At 36.4% G+C, this 25,663-nt stretch overlaps 1 protein-coding gene across 2 annotated transcripts; it reads right to left on the minus strand.

Annotated features, from left to right (window-relative positions):
- Window positions 1-4,193: 4,193 nt before the first annotated feature.
- LOC127432682 (neuropeptide Y receptor type 6-like) lies at window positions 4,194-24,517 on the minus strand. Of its 2 annotated transcripts, XM_051684038.1 has the most exons (3): window positions 24,451-24,507; window positions 14,517-14,635; window positions 4,194-6,661 (listed from the first exon to the last, which is right to left on the minus strand). In XM_051684038.1, exon 3 carries the CDS (start codon window positions 6,520-6,522, stop codon window positions 5,380-5,382), a length of 1,143 nt encoding a protein of 380 aa, XP_051539998.1. In that variant the 5' UTR covers window positions 6,523-6,661; window positions 14,517-14,635; window positions 24,451-24,507; the 3' UTR covers window positions 4,194-5,379. The 2 variants fall into 2 exon arrangements, with proteins under 2 accessions (XP_051539998.1, XP_051539999.1); XM_051684039.1 differs by lacking the exon at window positions 14,517-14,635 and having other exon boundaries at window positions 24,451-24,517.
- Between the last annotated feature and the right edge of the window lie 1,146 nt (window positions 24,518-25,663).

Below are 25,663 nucleotides of genomic sequence, written 5' to 3' on the forward strand. Positions count from 1 at the left end.
AGGCAAATGATTAGTTGATCTTAAAAAGAACTGTTAGTTATCTAGTAGTAAGGGGAGAGGTGACAGGCAGAATTTTTCCACCTCCCCAGCCACAACGTTTGACAGAGCCCCTCATTACTCTGTGTGCACTTCAGAACGCCATTTGAAGGAATGGCAAAGAAAAAGCAGAGGAGAGACACCCCATAAATGAACTGGCCTGATCTGATCTTTTATTTCAAGAAGGGGGAAAAAAACGGTATGATTTATGCAAAAGTTTGCAGATGGTACACCGCTGGCTGAGAGAGAGAGAAGACAGCAGAGAGAGTGCAATCGGCTCACCCAAGATGACTTCATTTGGGTTTAAAAATACACCTCCGCTCACACAGCCGTAGAACTGGAACACTGCTGAACTTAATTTACACACAGGGTTTAAAATAGTCCCTTGGGATTGTTGCCACCCCCTTTTAAGCATCTCTGGCAAATATAACTATGGCAGACAGGCTTTGTTGAAGCCGCCAGACATATAGTGGTACATAATAATGTTTGTGAAAAGGCTATGTTGACAGATTGTCAAGGAACTTGTAAATCCCCCCATGAATCTGTTGCATTTGAAACTAGTAGCACTTACCAGCCGTATAGCCTATGTAAGATGCAACACAAAGATGCAAAATGGTAAATACATTCAATTAAAGGGATAGTTCACCCAAAAATGAAAATTCTGTCATTGTTTACTCATCCTCTCGTTGTTCCAAACCTGTGTCACTTTTTTCATGGAACACAATAGGAAATGTATAAGGCAGAATTTTAGCCATGGTTGCCATTCACTTCCATTGTATCTCTTTCCCATAAAAAGAAAGTGAATGCATACTGAGGCTAAGTAACATTTTGTATATCACTACATTGGAGAAAGAAAGTTATATGGGTTTGAAACAACATGAGGGTGAGTAAATGATGACAGAATTCAAATGTCTGGGTGAACTAACACAAGTATTTAAAATTAGTGTTTCAACTTATTATAAAATGCTTTCCCACACTTTTTCATTTTTCAAGGCATTTTGACCATATGTGAATCGAAGGATGCAGTTACATATAAATGGTATCCTAGATTAATGTCACAGTCTCGAAGCAGAAGTTCACCAACCCATTTTATTTTGAACATTTTTCTCTGTGATCTTTCTTGATACAGAAATGAAAAGAAATGAACTCTGAAATATTATGATACTGGAAACTAATGAATAAAGGAACACAAAAAGCAACACTCCATTTGCAAGAATATCATAAAATCATTATTTAATTTCCAGTAGCAACGTAAAAAGTTAAATGGGCAATTCTGTTATATATATAATGACCCTATTGGTCTTATGTCTCAATAAGTGAAAAATTGCAATCATAAATGGGAGATGTAGATGTTATTATTTTAAGAGCATGGCAGTAAAATTTTAGTTCAGCATGTCCATGGAAGCATCTCAGCTAAGAGCAAGAGAAAAAAGTGCATTATCTAACAATGGCTCATTATAACGCATAAGTGGGTCATTCCAAATATGCAGTATATTTTGAACCGTGTAAAAAAAAAAAAAAAAAAAAAAAAAAACATTTAAAAGTTGATATGCTTGTGTTGTAATTTAAAGCATTTCTATTTAAAAAAAAAAAAAAAGTATACCAGACCTTTAGAAATATGCTCTGGTCAAGCTCAGGCCTTTACACTTGATTAATTATAACTTGATTATCTATTATTATTATTAAAAGATAAAGTTAGCAAAATGAGGGATTGAGAGTTAGCCTGCATGACGGTGTCAACTTGAAGTTAAATTGTCTCTTTCTTTTTTTTTACCATCTTTTTAAATTATTTTCAAGCAGGATGGAAGGTTTTAGAGTGCCATGAACCAACTAACACAAACATCACAGAATTCATGAAATCCATTGCTAATACAGATGTTTTTTGCTGTTGTTTTCCCACCAAACATTATGTAACTTCCTGTGGGATGATGTAATTGAGAAACTGGCTTTTGATAGATAACAGGATATGACAAAAGAGGGTCAAAAGTGATTTTGAGGACAAAGTCAAAAACAATAAATTAATTGCCAATAAAAACTAATTAATTGCCAATTTATTTTAATTATTATTATTATTAGAGAAAGGGAAAACTGGGGGGGGTGGGGGGACTTGAAATGTTTCTTAAAGGAATAGTTCACCCAAAAATGAACATTTTGCCATTCCAAACCTGTATGACTTTCTTCTGTAGAAAAATATATTGTTATCAATATACTGAACGTGAATGGATTTTGTGGCTGTCAAGCTCCAAAATTACATAAAAGCTTCATAAAATTATAATTAAAGTAACCCATACGACTAGCACTTAATTATAAATCAAAGTAGTTAATTTCTTTATAATTCACCCTTATGACTTAATCGTAATAAAAGAAAACAGCTAATATAATTTCCATCTTTAAAATTATCTAAATATTTTATCCAATTGGCCTATATTAAGACATAAGATGGGAACATTACTGTATATTGCATAGTAGGAATGACCTTTGACTTCAAACATCAGAGGGTCTGAAAATGTGCTGCGTTTGCAAGTAAATGTGAGGCTAATGATTGCAGGAAGACTATAAGGGAATTTCTGTCATATCAAGCAGTACACATCAAAGCTGCTTGGCTTCTTTAGATGGCGTTGGAAATAAATGTTCCGCAAGAGGGGCTCGTTTCCTATTAGAGCATTGCAGATAATCCATGCTGGCGAGCCAAAAAACAGCAATGATGAGAATTATAAATAAGAAGCGAGATTCAAATCGCAATCCCCCTGGACAAACGATGATTATCTGCTTCTATAATCTCAAAGCTGTCTGTTGATGGTATGTCCCCTGAGGATTCTGCCTACACGAAAATGTACCGAACCAGCATCTTCAAACACTTCACTTTCGAGTATTGTTAGTGACGCATCAGAAATCAATTGCAATTTAAAAGAAGTGCATTTTATCGAGACTGAGAAAACAAGGTTAGCTAAAATCAGAGGGGAGAGAGCAAAGCTTTTATCTGTGTGCTACATGTTTCATCTTCTCTAATGAGAAATCGGCGCCGCAATAAAAGAGCGGGAACAGCCAGGCAACAAGTGAAGTGACCCGAGATTAGTAACCTCTCGAGAAGCTGGTCTACTTGACCTGAACACCTTTCACAGAAGAGTGGCTGTGATTTTATCAAATGAAAGTCACGGAGAGCACTTGAGTGTGGCACAATTTGGCAAAATGTCATAAATATGTAGAACTCAGTGAAACAAGACCTGAAAATAAAGTGTTGGATAGGAGGCTAGGTAAAATGTGATGCCTGTCTGTATAGAACTGTTCAGGTTGTAGTCCAAAATCTGGGAAGAGAATTACCATTTTCGAGCCATGGGTTCCCTCAAGAATTTAGTAAAATAAGATCTGTGGTAAACATTACTTGAAGATACTTGGACATTTTGTTCCACAACATTTGTTGCTAACAAGTTGCTAGATAAGAACTACTATGGTTTTCCTTTTTGCCAGGCATGTTCACTCACAAGCTTGTGGTATTTTTACAGTAGCTTGTTAGCAACATACATTTTTCCAAACATGGCGGCTTCAAAATTCACGTTTGAGGTATGACTGTGTGTAATTTATGTTGCAGGACAAAACAAAACCTTATTATAAAAACCCAATGGAAATTCCACCGGGAACGCTTGGTGAATTAGCCTTCCGGGTTTGTCTACGAATTGACATGATGGCTGTATCGATTTGAAATTCTGTCTGTTGATTGGTTGGTCTGTGAAATAAAAGTTGTACCTTTTCGTAAGACCAAAGTCGCACAATATCTTACCATTTTCCATCTCGTTATGAGTTGGTCTACTAAGGGATTCCCATACATTTTGACCAATACATTTACTAAACTTTTACGCAATTATTCCAGTGGGTTAATATTTCAAAGTTTTCTATGCCTGTGGGAACCCTATAAAACATTTTAACTTCAGTATATGTGTTGAGAGTGCTATTGTGTTATGTTTTTCCAAACCACAAGGCAGGCAAATAGCCTCTCAGGCAATTAAGGAATTTGTTTCCAAAGCGACAAACTTGACTAAACTGACTAGTGCCTTGACGAACATCAAAAGGATGATGCCTTAGGTGGAGACAGCTGCACAACTCTTTCAGTAAATGTGCACTAAGTGGCTCATACATTGTGATTACAGACACCTGTTGTATATGCAAATGGATTCATCCTCAGTAATGAGTGCAATGTAATTACCAGTAATGCTGCAGCAGAACAACAGAAGATAAGCGTAACAAACAAGTGACAGAGAACTGCATGGATGTCATGTTTCCAAATTTATTTGCGCTTTCGAAACAACCATTTATAAGGCAACAATACTGTAAACACCAAATAGAACAAATTAGAAGTTTTAATTTGCTTGATCAGCCTTCATATAAACATGATCAAGAAAATATTTTAAACTAAACTAGCATTGGCACAGTCATGTTTCTATCACAATAGAGCACAACATTCTGGTTCTGGAAGTAAAAATCCCATTAATTTTCTCCATAGACTAATTGATCAAGCAAAGTTCAGCATTGTTCAAAATGCATGGGAAAATCCTTCTAGAACAAAGATGGCTGAAAAAGTGACCTGGCGCTGTTGTCCTCTATTAAAGATGGGAGTGTTGCTAAGCTAACACCAATGCTCAAACGTCAAAAATGTTTTCCAACATTATAGAGGCACAATTCAAAGTTAAAATGCAGCTTAAGCAGTCCCATCAAAGCAACACAATAAATAGTAACAGTTACAATTCGCTGAATAAACAACAACGGCAACAATTTAAAAAACAAAACAGCGGTATCAGACATAAACTAAAGATATACTTTGGTGAAGGTTTTGAACATAACTGCTACATTGATTTTAACAAAGAACACACATTGCAGATGAAAAGAACTTTCATTATAACGACAGCTTCCTGCTTGATTGCGGCGCTGGATCCGTTTAATGTTTTGAAGCATTTGCCACAGTCATTGGAGACACTTATGTGCAATGATGATTAAGTCTCATTAATAATTTGTTTCATAATGCAACAGCTTGAAAGTGTTAGTGTCAGAGGAATAATCACATTCTTAATGAAATATTCATCCCTTTGTCGTACATCAAGATGCCTGACTATCCTACATATGTCCAGAGTTGTCGTAAACAAAATGTCGCGCAGTGTTCTTGTAGGATCATGAATTGACTTGAACCCCAAAACACTGAAACAGTGGGTAGAGGTTGTTTTTAGATCTCATGGGTATGAACTGATGCAGGAACCCATATAGCAATTCCACATCTCCATGGAAACAGTGCCAGCTCATCCTCAAACCCTCCCCTCTAATCTCTCATTCTATTCTCCTTCCTGCCCTCTCTCTTTAGCAGTGAGCGCACTGTTCTGATCTGATCAAGGAGCCACGTTGCATGGAGGAAACCTTGGTGACATCGGTGGCAACCGTTGAGAGCGGGAAGCTCTCGTAAGTCTCTGGTACCCCCCAGCCACAATGGCAGCGTTGAAGCGTCGCATTCAGTTCCTTCTGGAAGTTAGTGTTGAGAAAGCCGTACACCACCGGGTTGACACAGGTGGAGGCCATAGCTGTCAGATGGCATGCAGAGAATATGACATCGTGCTGGCAAGAAGGAAGGGCTTGGTGGTACCAGTCAAAAATGGTGTTGAAGAGGTTGAGCGGCAGCCAGCATAGCGCAAAAGCGACCACAATCACTATCAACATGGCGTTGATGCGTTGAGCGCCTCGTGTTTTCCTTTGTCGTGCTTCGATGGCTTGTTCCACCATGTCTCGCCGTCTGTGCAGACGCAGAAATATGCGCAGGTAGCAGAGTAGAATGAGCAGCAGGGGTAGGCAGTACTGGAAAAGCAAAAGCGAGGTGGTGTAGGCCAATCGGTTGCGTTCTGACGGCCAGAGCTCCATGCAGATGACGTGGTCACTGAACGGGTTGAAGGGCAGGCTGAGATTCTGGAACGGTGCATTGGTAAGGATGTTAAAGGAGAGGAAGGGTAGGGAAATGAAGCAGGCCACCATCCAAGTGACCGCTACAGCCAGATATGAATGCCCAGCAGCTGGGGTCCAACCAGTTGGGTGGATGATCAATTGATGCCGCTCCAAAGCGATGAGAACCAACGAGAAGATGGAAACCGTCACGGACATGCACTGCACGAACGGTGTGACCTTACACAACGTCTCACCCAAGATCCAGCGGTCCATCAACGTGTAAATAACTGTGACAGGGAGGCACACCACACACATGAGGATATCCGAGCAGGAGAGGTTGGCGATAAGGATGTTGGTGACGTTCCTCACCTCCTTCTGTCTGGATATGATGAAGACCAAACAGGTGTTGCCCACTAAGCCAATAGCTATGACAGTGCTATAAGCCACTATCAGAAGTGTTGTGCCGCTCACAGAAGGAGGGCATATATTGGACTCCACCCATGTCGTCTGGCCCAACTCAGCTGAACTGTTGCTGATGTTGTCAGGCGTAGGTGACGAAGAGACATCCATAAGTGCTGGAGTTGATTGAAGAGCAGTTAGAGACACCAATGGCGTTGTTTACAAAAGTGGCTCTTCAAACAGGTGAAGAAATTCGACTCATTGTTTAGGTTTTGGCACTTATTCACAGACGGCCAGTTAGTTGTTTGACCTAGGGGAAAAGGACCACGTAAAGACTGTTAGCTGGCATTAAAATGGACAATATGTTGAGAGGGATTTAATAGGGAGGTAATGGATTTAACTCTGGGAGAGGTTAAGCTCCTTCAATCCAACAGCTGTTTCAAATATGAGAACAGAAACACGTTTAAAGAGAAAAAAATGGTGTATATCTCTTTTTAGAGTTTTTTGCGCAATAATTTTATAAACCAACCAATTAGTTCATGCACATGTCGCTGCAAACACATGATTTGTTCTGCTCTAATAACTGCATGGACTCGACTAATACTCTTTGCAAAAAGTCCCACGGGATGTTGACAGGTCATTCTGTCTGTTAAGCTGACAGATAGAGAATTCTCCACAGAATTCACTCTTTATCCCTTTTTATCTCTAAGTTCTCTTATCTTTGGCATGTGGCTTTCAAGTCATGAAGCAATGAAAAAAATTATTCATATCGCAATAAACTGCCAATGTAAATTTATTAACACAATTTTATACAGTATTGATAGGCTTATCATGTTTGAACGACAGTCAGTCTGTAAGGTTGTACAGAGAGACAGATAGACAGACATATAGATAGATAGACAGATAGATAGATAGATAGATAGATAGATAGATAGATAGATAGATAATTTTACAAATTACAAACATCAGATTTAAAGAATCGTTAAATTCCTTACAATTCCTATCCCAGTCAATTTATCGCTCCATATACTTGAATAAGCTTTACATTTCGCCCTTGGGCAATCGAAAAGTTTACTTGCCTCCTGTAATGCATACAGATTGGTAATTGCATTGAACATTTTTCTCCTGCAACCTCTTGGCTTATGTACTGTATTCCTCGCACCAGGCCACGCTGAGTCTCTGGATTGAGTAAATGTCTTAATAAAGCCACTCTTAATATACTCTCTCTCCTCCAAACCAACTGTCTGGAGTTTCACACCAGCTTATTACGTCATTCATCTCACATGGAGTGGCAAACTGATTCAGGAAATGCCTTAGTGAGATTATATACTCCAAAGTTTCAAGCCTTCATGGCTCTAAAGAGTATAATTTATCACACTTAATTTTTTCAGAAGGCACACTACAAAGTATATTTGCATTTTCTGCAGGAAATAGCTGTGCTTGAAATTAACCAAATTGTAATTGGAAAAGGTGTTAACACAAATACTGACATGGAGTGGGAGAGAGAGACTGAATTAAACTCCCTAAAATTGGTTCACTTTTATTAATAAACCAACATGATCACATGGAATATCAACGTGTTGCTTCCGAAAGTTCCATGTACCCTGAAATCAACCCCATATAGTGACATCCCCCATCAGACATTTTTGCATGAATTCAAATGTGAACAGATTTCGTGTTGTGCTAGCAGCCTCCAAAACAAGGGTTCTGGTCCCATGAGAACCAGGAAGTAATCGTGTTCACATAAATAATGGTAAGCTTACTTTGGAAGTAGCATTTTCGCTGACAGATAGGTTTAGGTTTGGAGTTTGGTTTAAGGGTACAGTTAATAAAATATGCATCCTGTTGATTGTATTACATTATTTACAACTAAAAATACAACTTGCTTTTGGCGCCACCCTATGGACATTTCACCCGGAGACTGGAGCTCACAAATGCCCATATGATTAACAACAATGAAGCTTCAGCAACTGGGGGCAGTATTTCAAATTTCGGTAAGCACATACTGATGCTGATACTGTTGCCGATTTGTCAATATTTTTGATCTGTTTGATTTTTGGTCAGTATGTTTGGTTTGATATATATGTATATCTGCAAAAAGTTTATTTGTCTGATTTAGGAGGACACAAGTAAATACAACAGATGGCATCAAAGCTCATTGACAGGGACTAAAAGCCACAAAACTCTAATTCTGATTTCATGGGGTTTGAAGTGTCTAAATTTAGACGTTTTCAAAATATAAACTTAAGAACAAACAAATATACACAGCAGCACACCATAGGCTGGAATTATCTTCAAAACAAAGTTGAAATGGTCTATTAATGCAATTGGAGCAGAACTGCAGAAAATTGTGCAGAAGATGGCAGAAAAAGATGCTTGCCTTACAAGCACTGTAATTAAAGACAATCTAAGGATATTCTCAGATTGAGGTCAGATATGAGAATATCTGATATCTGTTATTCTCTGACATAAGTGCCCTTTACCATAGTATACAAAGTATCATATTACCACAGCATTGGCTTGCTCTCTATCAGATATATAATGGCATAAAATGGCATATATCACAGGCAAATGCACTAGAAATTGAGGTTTCTGTGTGTGAAGAGTGACTCAAGATTTTAAGGGAGTGTGTGAAATTACATAAGGCCGTACTAAATTAATCATCTAATTTTCATATTACACAGACAAGCCTGAGTGACATGCTTTCATAACTGCTCGCAGAGACTCTGCAAATGATACTGCAAATCAAAAGCTCATTGTCGTTTGAGATATGAAGAATTAAGGAAATGAACGAAATCAAAAAGATAAAAATGAAGGAAGACGAGGTGCAAAGAAATGACTGAATGTATCTATAAGCTGGGAATGGAGAAAGTATTTTAACAATAAAAAAAATAAAATAATGCGCATTACCTTACATTAAAAAAGCTTATGTAAAACTAACCTCAAAGATAGCCAGGTTCTGAGTCCATCCACAGAGTCAGATCCAATAGATTGAAAAAACAAAACAGTGCTCATTCTATTCTCCAGTGCATAATACATACAGTCATATTATCATTTCTGACCACGCTCCTCTTACTTTCTTGCTAAATTTAAAATAAAGGCTTAGCTAGACTCTGTCTGATAGGGCTGAAGCCCCGGATCTTTTGTTAATAGCCCTGAATGTTTTTTTGTGATGAGAAAAAAGAAGAAAAAAGTAAGGCTTAATGTTAGTTACATTGGGGTACAAAAGCAACAAGGCAGGCTTCAATTCTTGCTCCAAATGTAAATTAATTCCGATCAGTGAGCCCAAATTGCATTAATTGACAGTTCGCACTTTGACTTTTACCTGCTGTTCGTGCTCAAGTTCATCAGACGAAACGTTACAAATGCCTCGTGTGGGAGCTTTCTATTTTCTCTTCACAGGGGTGCAGCTTTTCTGTATCAGAGGCACTGAGGTTTTATTATGCAAGCCTTATTTCTAAATATATCATCTATAAGCCTAATTTCTAATCTTCATTTGTTTTTAACAATCCACACACCAAGCAGATTTTAATGCATGTGACAGTCATCTTGTTCGGTTATTCGGGTTTAGTCGGGAGTCGGTACGAGGGAGTAAAAATGTTTATTGCAATGGAATTTCCTCAAACGCAACATAAATAGCAGGACAGTGAGCTATAAGCCTAAATAGCACAATACATATAGGTCTTAAAATGATAAAATCTCACAATAAAGTCAAACAAAAATGACTGCCTGTACTGTATATGCGCTCTGCCCGTGCTGGTTCACATTTCCATGTCATCAGAATAAAAACGAGCTTTATTGCCAAGTGTTCTCACATACGCAAGGAATTTTTTTTTTTTTTTGGTGATAGGAGAAACAAGTGCACACAGATCATTAGACATATTCTAACTCCACGCACATGACATAGTCGTTTAACAAGTGCTGAAACTTAGCTTTTTTAAAAACAAACTGGAATCATGTTTAATAGACTAACAGTCATGAAACCCAAAGCAGGTGTTTCGAGATGCGTTTATAAAATTGTAAGTTATTTTTAACTTTATTCTGTGATCCCACAATGGCGTTCTATTGCCACGTTAAATAAAAAATAAAAAAAATGTAAAAAAATTATAAAGATTTCAATAATAAAGTCGTTTAATTTTGTGAATAAAGTAAAAATTATGAGAATAAATTTGTAGCATTATTATATTAAAGTCGTAATAGTTTAAGAATAAAGTCGTAACATTATGATATTAAATTTCGTATGAGAACAAAGTCAAAATTATTCGAATAAAGTCATAGCATTTTGAGATTATAGTCATTATATTTTGAGAATAAAGTAAAAATTATTAGAATAAAGTTTTAGCATTGTGAGAATAAAGTAGTATATTGTGTGAAAAAATAAAATCTCAATATTAGGCTAAACAGAGCATCATCACAACGACAGAACGGACGCCGAGCCAGCAGCTTCATTAATGCAAGAGATGGATGTAGAGGACGTAGTTAAATCATACTTTAAGATAGGATTTTGCAATAAAGAAATCCTTGGCACAGTTATTAGTATATAGGAAATTGTATTTATTCAGGAGAAAGAACCAGAGAAAGAACAGATTCCCACTGTGCGTTGTTATTGGGTTTTCCTCTCTAAACAATAAAGTAACTGAGGGGATGTTATCTTGATATGGACTTAAATAATTCACAGCAGTTCCAATTATTTTTCGCTTCACTTGAGAGAGACCCTATATCTCGCGCCTCCCTTGACAGTCGCCCACATGTTGAAAACTCCTGTACTAATGCACACCTCATTCATGAACAGAGAGCTTGCAAAAACTTCCCACAAATTCAGCTCAGTTGCATTGCCAAGTTCTCTCCATGGTTAGTGATGTTGTATGTAACGACTCAGACGCTCCACTTTGTTGTTGTCCACCACATCACATTGCTGTTACTTTCCTTTCAATTTATTCTCCAAATATTATGACTTTAATCTCATAATGCTTCAACTTTCTTCTCATTATTTTTACTTTATTCTCAAAATATTATGATAAATGACAATTGCAAATTTAAATGGTTACATGATTTTGATTTTATTGTTAGCATTAATTTCTGCACAATGAACAATGAGCAAACACGCTGTAATTCTTACTTTTATCCTCCATAATTTAAATTAAAACTTGTTTTATCTGTTTATTGTTTGCCTGACATTTGCTTATATAAAGTTCTGAACCGGTGTCAGTGTTATGCTTAATATAATTATTTGACAGGTAGGGTGGTCATTTTTTAAGTCATGGAAGGAAGGATTATTCTTATTTTTATATTATAACATGGCCTGTGGGCTAAGCCCACTTTTCAATGACCCGGTATTTTGCACTAATCTTGAGACCCAAACCAAAATATTTTTTTAGATGAATGATAATCCTGAAACCTCCTCAAATCTACTATGGGATACTCTTAAGGCATATCTGAGGGGCCACATAATTTCATTTGAAGCACATGTGCACTGGAAGCTTCTGTCACCAAGACAAATTCCTTGTATGTGTAAGCATACTTGGCAATAAAGCTCATTCTGATTTTGATCTGATAAAAATAAAATGAAGAGGAAAGAGATGCGTGATTTAGAAAAACAGATTGAATTGTTGGACAAATAAAATGCCACACACCCTTCTATGGATACATACAAACAAATATTGGCCATAAAATATAAATGAAATAAAATTATCTCTTCTAATAGAATTATTTTTGAGCTTAAAACAGCAATTTTTTTCACTCTGTGAGAAGCCTCACAAACTGTTCGAGATAGCTACATAAATTAGATAGTGACCAGACTATACATAGTATTAAAGATAAAAATAGAATTCTCTTATTCAATCCGGAAGACATTAATAATAGATTTTATGAGTTTTATAAGGTTTTATATATGTCCAGAACTACTGCAGACTCAGGGCCCATGGATGAGTCCTTACAGAAATGCTGTTTACCCCATTTGGATCAGAAGGACTTGGAGTCTCTGAATATGTATTTGTCTGTAGAGGAAATTAAAGCAGTGATTAGTACCCTAAAGAATGGTAAGGCCCCCGGTCCCGATGGCTTTACGGCTGAATTTCTATAAGCATATGTCCAGTGTTGTTTCCCCATGCCTACATAGTGTGTTTACCCACTCACTGGAAACAGGATTGCTACCAGAGACTATGTATGAAGCGGTTATCACGGTTATACCAAAGAAGGGGCCAATTTCTCTTCAAAATTTTGATGTTAAAATTGAGCAAAAACGCTCGCCACTGAACTAAACCAGATCATTGGCAGGCTGATCCATCCAGATCAGACTGGGTTTATCCCTAATAGAAATTATTTTTCTAATGTGTGACGTTTACTTAATATTATGCACTCTTCCCACTTTCCAGATGACGACCTGGTCATCGCCTCCTTGGATGCTGATCAGGTCGAATGGAACCATCTCTTCGCTGTACTTAAAAAGATGGACTTTGGAGAACACTTTTTGTCCTGGATTAAAATACTGTATAAAGAAGCCATGGCATGTCTTCTTACAAATCATAACCTGTCTGAAAAATTTCCACTCTGTAGAGGTACACAGCAGGGCTGTCCTTTAAGCCCATTGATGTTTGCTTTAGTCACTGAACCCCTGACTGAGACTTTTCAGGCAGACCCTGTGATATGTGGCTACGATATGGACAGAACGTGCAATAGAATTTCTCTTTATGCGGATGATATTCTGCTGTACATTCGAAAACCTGAAATCAGTATTCCTTGCATTCTAGATTTGGTAGCCACTTTTGCCACCTTTTCTGGATACAGAATAAATTGGACGAAAAGCGAACTTATGCCTATTAGACTTCGAGACCCGAAGGTTTTAGAAGAGCTACATTTAAGGTGTTTGTTATCTGGGTATTCAGATAACTAGAAAATTTAGTGATCTTTTTAAGGCCAATTTCCCACCACTTATTTAAAAAATACAGTCAAATATTCATTATTGGCAAACATCGCCACTCTCCATAGTTGGGAGAATAAATCCTATAAAAATGATATGTCTACCTCAGCTACTTTACTTGTTCCAAAATATTCCTGTATTTATTCCAAAATCCTTTTTCGGGCAGCTTGATTCTATGATAGGCACATTTCTTTGGAACAAAAAAACAACATAGGATTAAGAAATCTCATCTGTAAACCAAATACAGAAGGAGGTTTTGGCCTTCCCCACTTTATCTTCTATTATTGGGCAGCAGATATGCGCATGTTGACTAGATATGGAAAAAGAAGAATGCTCGTATGCACTTGGGACATTATTTTTAGCGTCCTCTGTTTTGAACAAATCGGACTATGGTGAAAATGTCATTATACATTCATCAATCTGTATCTGGAAGCAATTATGCAGACATTTGAAATTGCCTACTCCTTTTTTCTGATGCCTGTTACTGGAAACCCAGACATTTCCCCTTCTGTCATCGATACTTCTTCCAAAATTTGGGAAAATCTGGGCATCTTAAAGATTAAAGATCTTTATATAAAAAAGATTTTCGCATCATTTGATGATTTGGTAATGAAATTTAAGCCTCCTAGGACCCACTTTTTTAAGTACCTTCAAATTCGAGATTATATGCGTAAAATAAACGAACTCTCAATATCACAGGATACTCACCCCTTTATAAGATTCTTATGCTTCCCCCACATACAGAACATTTTATTTCCCTTATATAGTACAGTGCATTACAGAGGTGCAGCCCATGTTACTCTTGTTAAAATAAAGGAAGCATGGGAAAGAGATGTGGGTAGTGTCATTACAGATGAACAGTGGAAATGGGCACTGGAGCACATCACAACTGTCCTATAAATGCCAGACACCGCTCCTCAGTGAAATTGCATAGTGTATACCCACAGGTCTCTCCTAGATGTGTGACGTGTTTATCAGAAGATGGAACATTAATTCACAGCTATGTGTTTTGCCCAAAAATACAGACTTATTGGGAGAGTGTCTTTTTTGTCATTACTCAAATTCTTGATTACTCCTTAAAGCCAGAGGTTTTACTGATATTATTTGGTATATCTGATTCTGTGAGTAGACTACCTCGACCAATGCAGCGCTTCATACATTACTGTCTAATTATTGCAAAAAACAACAGTTTCCCACTCATGATGTCGTTTACACAGACAACGATTACACATTTCAACAACCATACCTGCACTTGTGTGATTCTGGTCAGATTCAAGAAATTATAGCTCTCTCTCTCTCTCTCTCTGTTTGGAACGGACTCTCTCTTGACCTTCCATAACAGGACAATGACGTGTAATACAGCAGCTGAAAAATAGTGTTAAGGAGGCAGGTTTATGGTCGAGAAGCATCTATGATATGGGGAAAGAGAGCCTGGAACTGCATGGTATAGGAGATTTACATTAGTGCTGAGGCACACTGTGGAGTTTCCATAAATGTGAGTCTCCCTATCGGATGGTGGAGGGGTCATTCCCTACATAGGGATCGTAATCGAGGTCACAGCCCTGTAATATCTCAAAGTGGCTCGAGGCAGGGTGGTTCAAATGCATCTGGGCAGGCCAACTACACAGAGAAAAGTCAATTTATTGGAAAATCAAGCTTGTAGAACAGCTGCTGTATGGCTCCAGTAGAGTCTATTATATTTGGGAGGGCATGAAAATAGCAGGAAATAAAGTATTGAGCTATGTGAAAATGAAAACATTAGAATTCCTTAAAGGAATAGTTACCACCAAAATAAGAATTCTTTCATCATTTACTTGCCCAAATTGTCGTGACTTTCATTGTTCTGTAGACCACAAACAGGGATGTTGAGCTGGATGTTCACACTGCTGTTGTTCAATAAATGAAAGTGAATGGTGACCATGCACCGTCAAACTCCAAAAATGACAAAAAGCACCATATAATATAGTCCACTGTGCCATACAACTCATGTGCTATATTTCAAGCCATATATTAGCTTCATGTGAGGGAAAGACCAAAATGTAAGTCATTATTCATGGAAAATCTTTCCCTCTACTATAACTCTTAGCATCATAATCTTTATGGTGATTTTTGTATTTTCTGGAGTTTGACTGCCTCTGGTCACGGTTTCCTTTCATTGTATGGAAAAGAGCAGCACCAGGGCCAATGATGTGACATTCATTTTTTGTCCAGATCTATTAAATGATTTAAATATATATATATATATATATATATATATATATAAAATGAAGTTCACACAAAACAGTTACTTGAACACACCTCTTCACAGTTTAACATGTTTTTAACTTCTAAGTTCAAAGTCAATTCGATGTTTTTCTTCAGGGGCATTAAGTCAAAAATGTTATGTGGTTTAACCATCCAGAGAAAAAAAAATCAAAGACTCATTAAAAGCTGAAATTCTTGAATAAAGTAATATTGGCAAAAGTAGTGGAGAATAATCTTTTCTTAATATTTCTTTAAAAAATAAGCAGTGAAACAAACTGATTTTATCAAAATTTGATTATTATTTGAATAACTTTTGTCCACCAAATCAAAGTCACTTGGTGTCACTAACATAGGTTGCCATTTTGTTGTTTATGTTAACAAAAACGTAAAACAGAGAGGACCCTGTTAGACTCTCATGACTGTTTGTGGAAAATAAAAATCTCGATTGATTTATTTAATTTTTCATTTTTATTAAAAGGCACATTTTGTTCAGGTCGTATGGAGTAACCCTGAGAAAACTTGTATGATATTTATGATATTTGTAAAATATATTTTTACCTCTAAAAATGTGTTTGAAAATGTTTTTAAAATCAATGATTAAGTTGTGTACACTCTCATGTAGGCCTATTCATGGTGCAAGAAAAGAACTTTAATACTTTTTACTTGATGGTTACACCACATTACATTTTTGAAGTCATTAAATCGTTGTCGTTATAATTATTATTATTTTCAATGCTATAAATGTTTTTCAGTCAAATTGGACACAAAGATTACATGTACGTTTTAAACTAGATATTTAAAAAACATCTGTTCAAATTAAAAAAAAACAAATTATGACTGAAGTTTTATTTTATTATTCTTTACATTTTGGGATGTATTTTAGCTGTGTATCTTTTGTCAAAGGGATGCTTTAAACCCAAAGCTTGAAGCACATTCCTAAACTCGTAGCAACAAGCATAACCTTTCTGAGCATTCTCAAAATGACAGATATTGGGCCATGGGGCTGTAGTTGAATCTCAAACTTCACCGCTGTCCTCTGTTTAACTGCCTTGGGACGTCCTTTAAAAAATTTCACAGTGTCACCTTGCTCTTTGGGAGACGGGTGTTGAAAATCTATGTACCAGGGGACAGCTTAAACAAGTGTCGTAAAAAAATAAAAATAAAAAATAGTGCTTTTCTAGACATGTCATCTTCATCCGACTGATAAAGTTTGACAATCCATCAAATTGTATTACATCCATCTAGTAACGTTAGATGTATTCATCAGTACCATTTAAGGTCTGCAAGGCTTCCTCTCACAGGCTAATGCCGTTTCACATCAGACAGACATATGTATGAACTCTGCCCATTTAGAAATCCCCCAACGCAGCACATGTAAAGGCCTTTATTTTTAACCTTGAGTCTCCTCCGCAGAAAAATATGAAAGGGATATGCACGATCAAAGATCTACAATTTATAAAAAGACATCTTACAATGTATACCACAGTGGTTCACAACTGGTTTTTCTGCAGATTTTATATTGATGCTCAGTTTTTACACTGCACATCAAGTGGCGACCCAACCAAACACTGTAGTCTGTCAAAATTGTTTATTGAACCATATATAAAATAGTCTGGGTCAAATATATATACTGTATATATACACTACCGTTCAAAAGATTAGGGTCACTTACTCATTCTAATTTTTTTTTTTTCATATTTTAGAATAATAGTAAAGTCATCACAACTATGGAATAATAGAAATGGAAATATGGGAATTATGTTGTGACAAAAAATCCAAAATAAATTAAAACTATGTTATATTTAAGCATCTTCAAAGTGGCCACACTTTGCCTAGATTTTGCAGATATGTACTCTTGGCATTTTCTCAACCAACTTCTTGAGGAATCACCCTGGGATGCTTTTTAAACAGTATTGAAGTAGTTCCCATCTATATGCTGGGCACTTAGTGGCTGCTTTTCTTAATTATTCGGTCCAAGTCATCAATTTCAAAAACTTTATTTTTTTAAATACAATTTTTCTTTTGTAATGAAATAAATTAATATGTTGGCACAATTATATTTTTATCTACAAAACTAATTTCAAACATTTAAGCATATGCCTTCAGATCAAAAGGTTTTTAATATCATAAGAAACATTTCAGGCAAGTGACCCCAAACGGTAGTGTATCTATCTATCTATCTATAGATCGATATACTGTATATATATACTGGTGGCCAAAATTTTGAATAATGTACAGATTTTGCTCTTATGGAAAGAAATTGGTACTTTTATTCACCAAAGTGGCATTCAACTGATCACAATGTATAGTCAGGACATTAATAACGTGAAAAATTACTATTACAATTTAAAAAAAAAAAAATTTCAGAATTTCTTAAACTACTTCAAAGAGTTCTCATCAAAAATCCTCCATGTGCAGCAATGACAGCTTTGCAGATCCTTGGCATTCTAGCTGTCAGTTTGTCCAGATACTCAGGTGACATTTCACCCCACACTTCCTGTAGCACTTGCCATAGATGTGGCTGTCTTCTTGGGCACTTCTCACGCACCTTACTGTCTAGCTGATCCCACAAAAGCTCAATGGGGTTAAGATCCATAACACTCTTTTCCAATCATCTGTTGTCCAATGTCTGTGTTTCTTTGCCCACTCTAACCTTTTCTTTTTGTTTTTCTGTTTCAAAAGTGGCTTTTTCTTTGCAATTCTTCCCATAAGGCCTGCACCCCTGAGTCTTCTCTTTACTGTTGTACATGAAACTGGTGTTGAGCAGGTAGAATTCAATGAAGCTGTCAGCTGAGGACATGTGAGGCGTCTATTTCTCAAACTAGAGACTCTGATGTACTTATCCTCTTGTTTATTTGTACATCTGACCTTCTACATCTCTTTCTGTCCTTGTTAGAGACAGCTGTCCTTTGTCTTTGAAGACTGTAGTGTACACCTTTGTATGAAATCTTTAGTTTTTTGGCAATTCAAGCATTGTATAGCCTTCATTCCTCAAAACAATGATTGACTGACAAGTTTCTAGAGAAAGCTGTTTCTTTTTTGCCATTTTTGACCTAATATTGACCTTAAGACATGCCAGTCTATTGCATACTGTGACAACTCAAAAACAAACACAAAGATAATGTTAAGCTTCATTTAATGAACCAAATAGCTTTCAGCAGTGTTTAATATAATGGCAAGTGATTTTCTAGTACCAAATGAGCAATTTAGCATGATTACTCAAGGATAAGGTGTTGGAGTGATGGCTGCTGGAAATGGGGCCTGTCTAGATTTGATCAAAAATGACTTTTTTCAAATAGTGATTGTGCTGTTTATTACATCAGTAATGTCCTGACTATACTTTGTGATCAGTTGAATGCCACTTTGGTGAATTAAAGTATCAATGTCCTTCCGAAACAGCAAAATATGTACATTATTCCAAACTTTTGGCTGCCAGTGTATATGTGTGTGTGCATATATATATATGTATATATATATATATGAAAGTTGATATGTTTATTTTCCTATTCTAACAATGCACAATTATATATTTCATTTTTATTAGTTTTATCATTGTTTTTTCCCTGCTCTCGCGACATCAGAACAGACCTGCCACCCAAAACCACTGGATATTTTACGCCTCCATTTTAATCTTAACTACAACTAAAATTGTCTGACCATCTGTATATTTTATTTTTGACATTGTTTTGATCATACTTCGATCTGTGCAGATTTTTATTTGAAAACAGATTAAAATAATGTTCACCGGCATGCTGTCTTAACTATTCTTGCATTCTATTCATCTAACTTCTGTCAAATGCTGTTCATATGGTGCATTGCTCATTTAAAATAACATGTTAGATTACCTTGAGCAGAACAGTCGTGTTAGTTGAGTAAAGCTCCTTGAACTCAGTATCAGATAATGTGAGGGTAGGTGCAAAGACTGAAAACTAATCTTCGGCGACATATTGCCAGATTACAGCTGTTCCACACTATATCTTGATTGAAGGGTCTTTTTCAATGGTATATTCCCAAAGGTGATACAGCCTTAGAGAAAGTTTACAGGAAATAGGTAATCGCCTATTTTTAAGAGAAAAGAGGCACCATCATCGCTGACAATGGAACACTTCAAACTGAGTTTCTTTACACCTGTCAATCAAACTGACCAGGAGGGAGACACCACAACAAAGACTCAACAAGGACAGAATCTCTATATAAAAATCCTATTTAGTCTACATACAGTGCAATAATATGCCTCATGATCACACAGCAGTTATTCTTAAAGGAATAGTTTACCCAGATATGAAAATTCTGTCATTATTTACCCATGATAAAACTTTCTGTTTTTGAAGAATATCCTGGGCACTTATTTTTGCAAGTGAATGGATCAATTGTGAAGGAATCATTCAGACAGGTTTTGTGAACTGGATCATTTGATTCATTAAAAAGATCTGTATCAAAAAACAAACATTGTTACACTCTCATGAATTCACAATGGAGATCTTGGGCTGATTTTAAGACTTTCAGTAAATAAAGAATTAATTTTTTAACTGTTCGAGTTAATCATTAATCGTTAATCAAATTTCAAACTGTTTGGGTAAATCATTAATCTTACAGTTCAATCAATATTCTTTCGTTTTAAACATTGCCCACCAACATCTACTCAGTTCACTCAAATAATACATGACTTGTATTACACACAGATAACTAATATTTGCATTATATTCATGCTGTATAGCCTGAGGGGAACTGGCTCCCCCAGTGAGCCTGGTTTCCCCCAATTGTTTTTTTCTCCATTAACTAACATCTTATGGAGTTTTGGGATCCTTGCCACAGTTGCCTTTGGCTTGCTCGCCCTTACAAAAATCGAGAGTTCACTGCAAATTTGCCGCAAACTTGAGGCAAATTTGCCACTGATCATTTTGACATGCAAACGAGCTTTGCGGCAAATTATCCATTGTTACCAAAGGTTTGCTGCAGGTTCACCACTACTGCTGAAGAGCTGCAAACTTCTGGCAAACATTTGCGGCGAATCACAAGCTCTTTTGCATGTGAAAATAATGAGTGGCAAATTTGCTGCAAATTACAAATCATTTTTAAAGCATGATTTTCAATCACGTTTTTCATTTAAACTGCTCACTGAGGACATTATGACATTACAGACGTTACAGCATCCTTTTCTGTTAGTGCATAATTTTCTGTAAAGTTGCTTTGAAACGTGTGTTGTGAAAAGTGCTATACAAATAAAACTCACTTGACTGTTAATCAGACAACTGCTACTGTATGGCTTTAGAAGACTTGGAATATAGCACACACGTCATATGCAGACAGATTTTATGATAATGCTTTTATGTCATTTTTGAAGCTTGAAAGTTAAGTTGCTATTCATTGTAAATACATGGAAAAGAGCAAACAGTACATTCTTCAGATCATCTCCTTTTATGTTCCACGGAAGAAAGAAAGTCATGCAGGTTTGCAATGACATTATGGTGAGTAAATGAGACAAGGTGAACTACTCCTAAAATCTGTGTTTCTTTGCATACTAACACAGCAAGTAGACAAATATATCTAGTGTTGACAAGAAGAACAGATTCTTATCTAAAGATTAGGCTACACACTAAGTTGTTCAGGGCTAATATATTTAATGCATATAGAAAGTTGAGAGAATCCCTGGTTGTTTATAATAATTTTACAAGTGATCATTTTTTCTAACAACTACTTAAATGAACACTACTTAGTTCAATTGTATCCATCACCTTCAGCTGACATTTTCATCCTGCGCTGTCAGTTTGATCATTCACTCAAGTCTCAAATTTCAACACAAAGTAAAAGGTGAACTGCCTCTCACCTCCTTTCAGTTATAATTTCCATTTACAGTTAACAACATTTCACATTATGCTCTCCAAATTGACATTCATTATGCTTGGATACTTCAGCAAATTGCTTTTGAGCATGGGCATACACACAGTCTCCTGTTTTCAATGATTCTCTCTTAAGCAGAACATTGAGTGAGCAGTCTAATTAAAGGAATGTTCCAGGTTCAATACAAGCTCAAATGACAGCATCTGTGGCATAATGTTGATTACAATATATATATATATTTTGACTCATCCTTAATTCATATGTAAAAAAAAAAAAAAAAAAAAAAAGGTATGAGTTTCAATTACTGTAAAATTCCTTTAAATATGGGAGACTGGGGCTAGTTGTCGCACTTTTTACTCCGGTAAGGTTTATAGCTACATACCCTAAAGTGTTGGTTACAAATAAAAAACCAACAACCACTGAACATTTTCACCATTACTGCATACTCACAGGAAAACACGTGTTGACTTTTTGTGTCAACTTGCCCCAATAGTGGAGTATGTTATCAACGAACATGGGGTAAGTTGTCACAATAGAACCTGCCATTAAACCAGTGGCATAGGTTTCATGTGAGTCACAAAACAAAAATGGAAAGGTAGCATACAAAAATATCCAAACATTGTTTTGGCCAACAAAACTGTAAAAAATGTAATAGATTTATGACGTGACAACTTGCCCCAATAAAAATGGGACATACCCCGACCTGACTTTCATGAAAAATATCCATAACACATTAAAACCTTTCAGTAAATATCTGCCTTCATAATAGTTAATCATTGCCTTAATGCTATGGTTCTCAACATGGGGGGCGCGGAGAGATCGGAAGGGGGGCGCAAATTGTTTAAGAAAAAAACAGAGACAGGGCATCATTTGGGTACTCGGTGTATTTTATTGCTTTTCAAGTAGAATGTACATAAATGAAAAAAAAAATAAATAAATAAATAAATAATAAAAAAGCCCTGCATTTAAAATCTGCATTTTATTTTTGATGGGGAGAGGCGGAGCTTAGCCTGCCATTTATCTAGCTGTCAGTGCAGACATGTTTCAGAACGTCAGCCGAATGGATGCCATATTGGTAAGAAGTTTATGGATAAGTTCATCACACGTGCCAAAAGGAGTTGTGGCGACGATGTGTCGTCAGCACCAACCCCTAAGAAGTGTAAAACACGAAAGTATGACATTAGCTGTCTTTTGTTTGGCTTTAAGGTGGCTGGGACACATGCTGAACCACTGCCCCAATGTGTCATATGCGCAGATTTGCTGGAAAATGATAGCATGAAGCCATGCAAATTGAAGGGCCATTTAGAAACCAAACACCTGGCACTCAAAGACAAACCCTTAGATTTTTTCAAATTAAAGTTATCTTGCCTTGCACAGCAGAAACGCAACATCAGCAAACACACATCAGTGTCTAACAGGTGTCTAGAAGCGTCAAAGCAAATGCCTGAGTCTCTGGAGTCAGTTTTAAAGCAGACAGTGCAAATGGTCAATTTCATTAAAGCACGGCCATTAAATACACGCTTGTTTTCCTTGCTTTGTCAGGAAATGGGAGCCAAACATGAGCAGCTCCTATTTCACACTGAGGTTCACTGGCTCTCCAGAGGTCGGGTTTTACATTGCCTCTACGAATTGCGTTCAGAGGTGAAGACGTTTCTTGTTGATGCAATGTCAAACCTTGCGCGGTACCTGGACGACCCCCTGTGCTTAGTGCAGTTGTCATACCTGGTAGACATTTTCGACAGGTTGAATTTGTTGAACACATCGATGCAAGGGAGAGATGCCAACATCAATTGCTTCTTTCAGACAAAGTCAGTGCATTCGTTGGCAAATTGGATCTTTGGCGTGATCGGCTGATTAATAAAAATGTTGACATGTTTCCCAACTTTGCTGACTGTGTGCAAGAGACAGGGATAAATGTCTCTCCTTTGATTAACACAGTCGCTCAACATGTTGAAGGACTGAAACAACAATTCGGCCGTTATTTCAGTGAGGATTTCAGTTCATTTGCTTAGCTCAGAGACCCCTTCAGTTGCACAGGAAAAGACCTTTCAGTTGACATGGAGGAGCAGATGACATCAGGCTTGCGCTGTCCAACATTGAACCGCGAATTGCGCTTCTTTGCTTCTTTTTTCTTTGTAAAAAGAAGCAAGCACAGGTGTCCCACTGATTGATTTAACAATGTCATGGCTTCCCAATTCGCATAATTCGTATGCAAATGTTTTTAGAATGCAAGACGAATGGAATGCAGCATGTTTTACATGTAAATAAACATTATTATTATTATTATTATTATTATTATTATTATTACAACCTAGAGTTCTCTTGTTCAAATTATAGTGTTCAGAAACATTTTTGATCATTTAAGCACATGTTCCATACCTGTCTGTTATATAGTTTTATAAAAGTTATTAAAAAAATCATAAAAGTTATGAAAAGTAAAAATTATAAAAACACAAAAGTTAAAAAATCTATCTATCTATCAAAAACAGATTATAGATTAGGTTTTATATATAGATAGATTTTATATAGAATAGATAATCATTATACCTGGTCTCCTCCTATATTTGGGGGTGGGGGGTGGTGCCACATGATAGGAGGCTTGGGGTGCTTTAGTTCCAAAAGGTTGAGAACCTCCGCCTTAATGTATGCCAATGTGTTTCATTATGTTTGCTTGTTTATCCAAGAGCTATAGCAAAAATATGACTTTGGAGGATAGAATTAACAAAAAAAAAAAAAAAAAATTCTAATTTATGAGGGTGTTGAACTAGGCGTTTGAAACCAATATACAACCACTGCTAAAGAAAACACATCTGCACAATCATATACAGCCCTTTTTACAATTCTCACGTGTGACAACTAGCCCCAATCTCCCCTACATTTTACCATTTAGTGTTTGTTATTCATAACATGAGAAAATCAGTTGCATATCTATTCGATACAGAAATGCAAGGAAGAAATTCCATCAGATGATTTGAAACTATATTTATTTCAAGCGATAAATCTGCTTAGCTGTTCACAAAACACAAATAAAACAATGGTTGTGTTATAAATAAATATCTATAACACGATATTTTCACGATTGCACTCGAGCTTACCAGTTAAGATGTGTTTGCTCCAGCGCTGATGCCGACAGTGCTGTGGAGAGCCCGAACTCGACTGTGAATGACGGAAGAGGAGGAGGATGAAACTCTTGGTACGGGGCTTAAAGAAAAAAGCGAGCGATTCAACTCGATTGGTTGTTGTATTAGCTCTCCCTGCTTTTATGAATTCAGGCTGACAGCGAATAAGCTCGATCGCACACTGATTGCAAGGAAAGCTTAATTAATTAGATGTACTTGCTGTAATGTCACGGGTGTGCTTATGAATTATTTATTGGAAATGGACGTCTACACATCAGTAGCTTCTATCTGTACGCTGTAAAATGTGGTAACCTGCAATTGTTACCATATGGAGCTATTTCTGTCTGATCTAACCCTTAAAATTAGTTTTGTTGGTGTAGCATTATGTATTCGGGTTGATTCAGTGATGTCAAAGGAATATTCTAAATTAAACTGCAACGCTGCAATCCCCCAAATGTTCAAGCCAAATCTATGCCCTTGATGGAGTTGTGCCACAATTCGGCGCGCACAAAATTATATTTTGATTGCACAAAAAATGATATTTTGAGCACGCAAAAAGGTATTTGGCACGCAGAGTGGGTATGAGGAGAAAGCAAAATGTAAGAATTCTGAGCAAATTCACATTCAAATTAACTTTATTCAAGCGCAAAATTGATTTCCGTTTGCTCAAAATGAATTTATCTTTGCAAGAAGATACATTGCTTTACAAAACTGAGTTCAAGCGCGTGTGTGCTCAAAATATCATCTTGCGCATGCAGAACATTTTTAGTACTCTCAAAATATCTTGCGCGTGCAAAATAACTTTTTGTGCGCTCAAAATTTAATCTTGCACGCGCAGAACATTTCTGTGCACTCAAAATATAATTTTGCGCATGCAAGAAAATAATTTCGATTAAAAAAAAAAAAGGGAAAAAAAAGAGAGGCAAAAATCGATGTTACACTGTGGCACTTACAATGGAAGTGAATGGGGCCAATTCTGGAGGGTTTATATATGCTAAGCTTATAATTTTATAAAAAGTTTATCATTTTAATATTTAAAGGTGCATTCAGTAATTTGGGGCTAATTTATAAAGTTTTACACATTAACAAATGAATTGTGTTTTTGTGAAGAGTGATCTGAATGGTGAATACCTCACATGAGATGAAGACTGTACTCATAATAGTTTTCTATAAAAAGTGTTTTATTATA

This window comes from Myxocyprinus asiaticus, chromosome 42 (genome assembly GCF_019703515.2).
Source record: "Myxocyprinus asiaticus isolate MX2 ecotype Aquarium Trade chromosome 42, UBuf_Myxa_2, whole genome shotgun sequence".
Classification (NCBI taxonomy): domain Eukaryota; kingdom Metazoa; phylum Chordata; class Actinopteri; order Cypriniformes; family Catostomidae; genus Myxocyprinus; species Myxocyprinus asiaticus.

Bases quoted from the DNA above. Each gene is read 5' to 3' on its own strand.
- LOC127432682 (XM_051684039.1), bottom strand. From the start codon at position 6,522: ATGGATGTCTCTTCGTCACCTACGCCTGACAACATCAGCAACAGTTCA.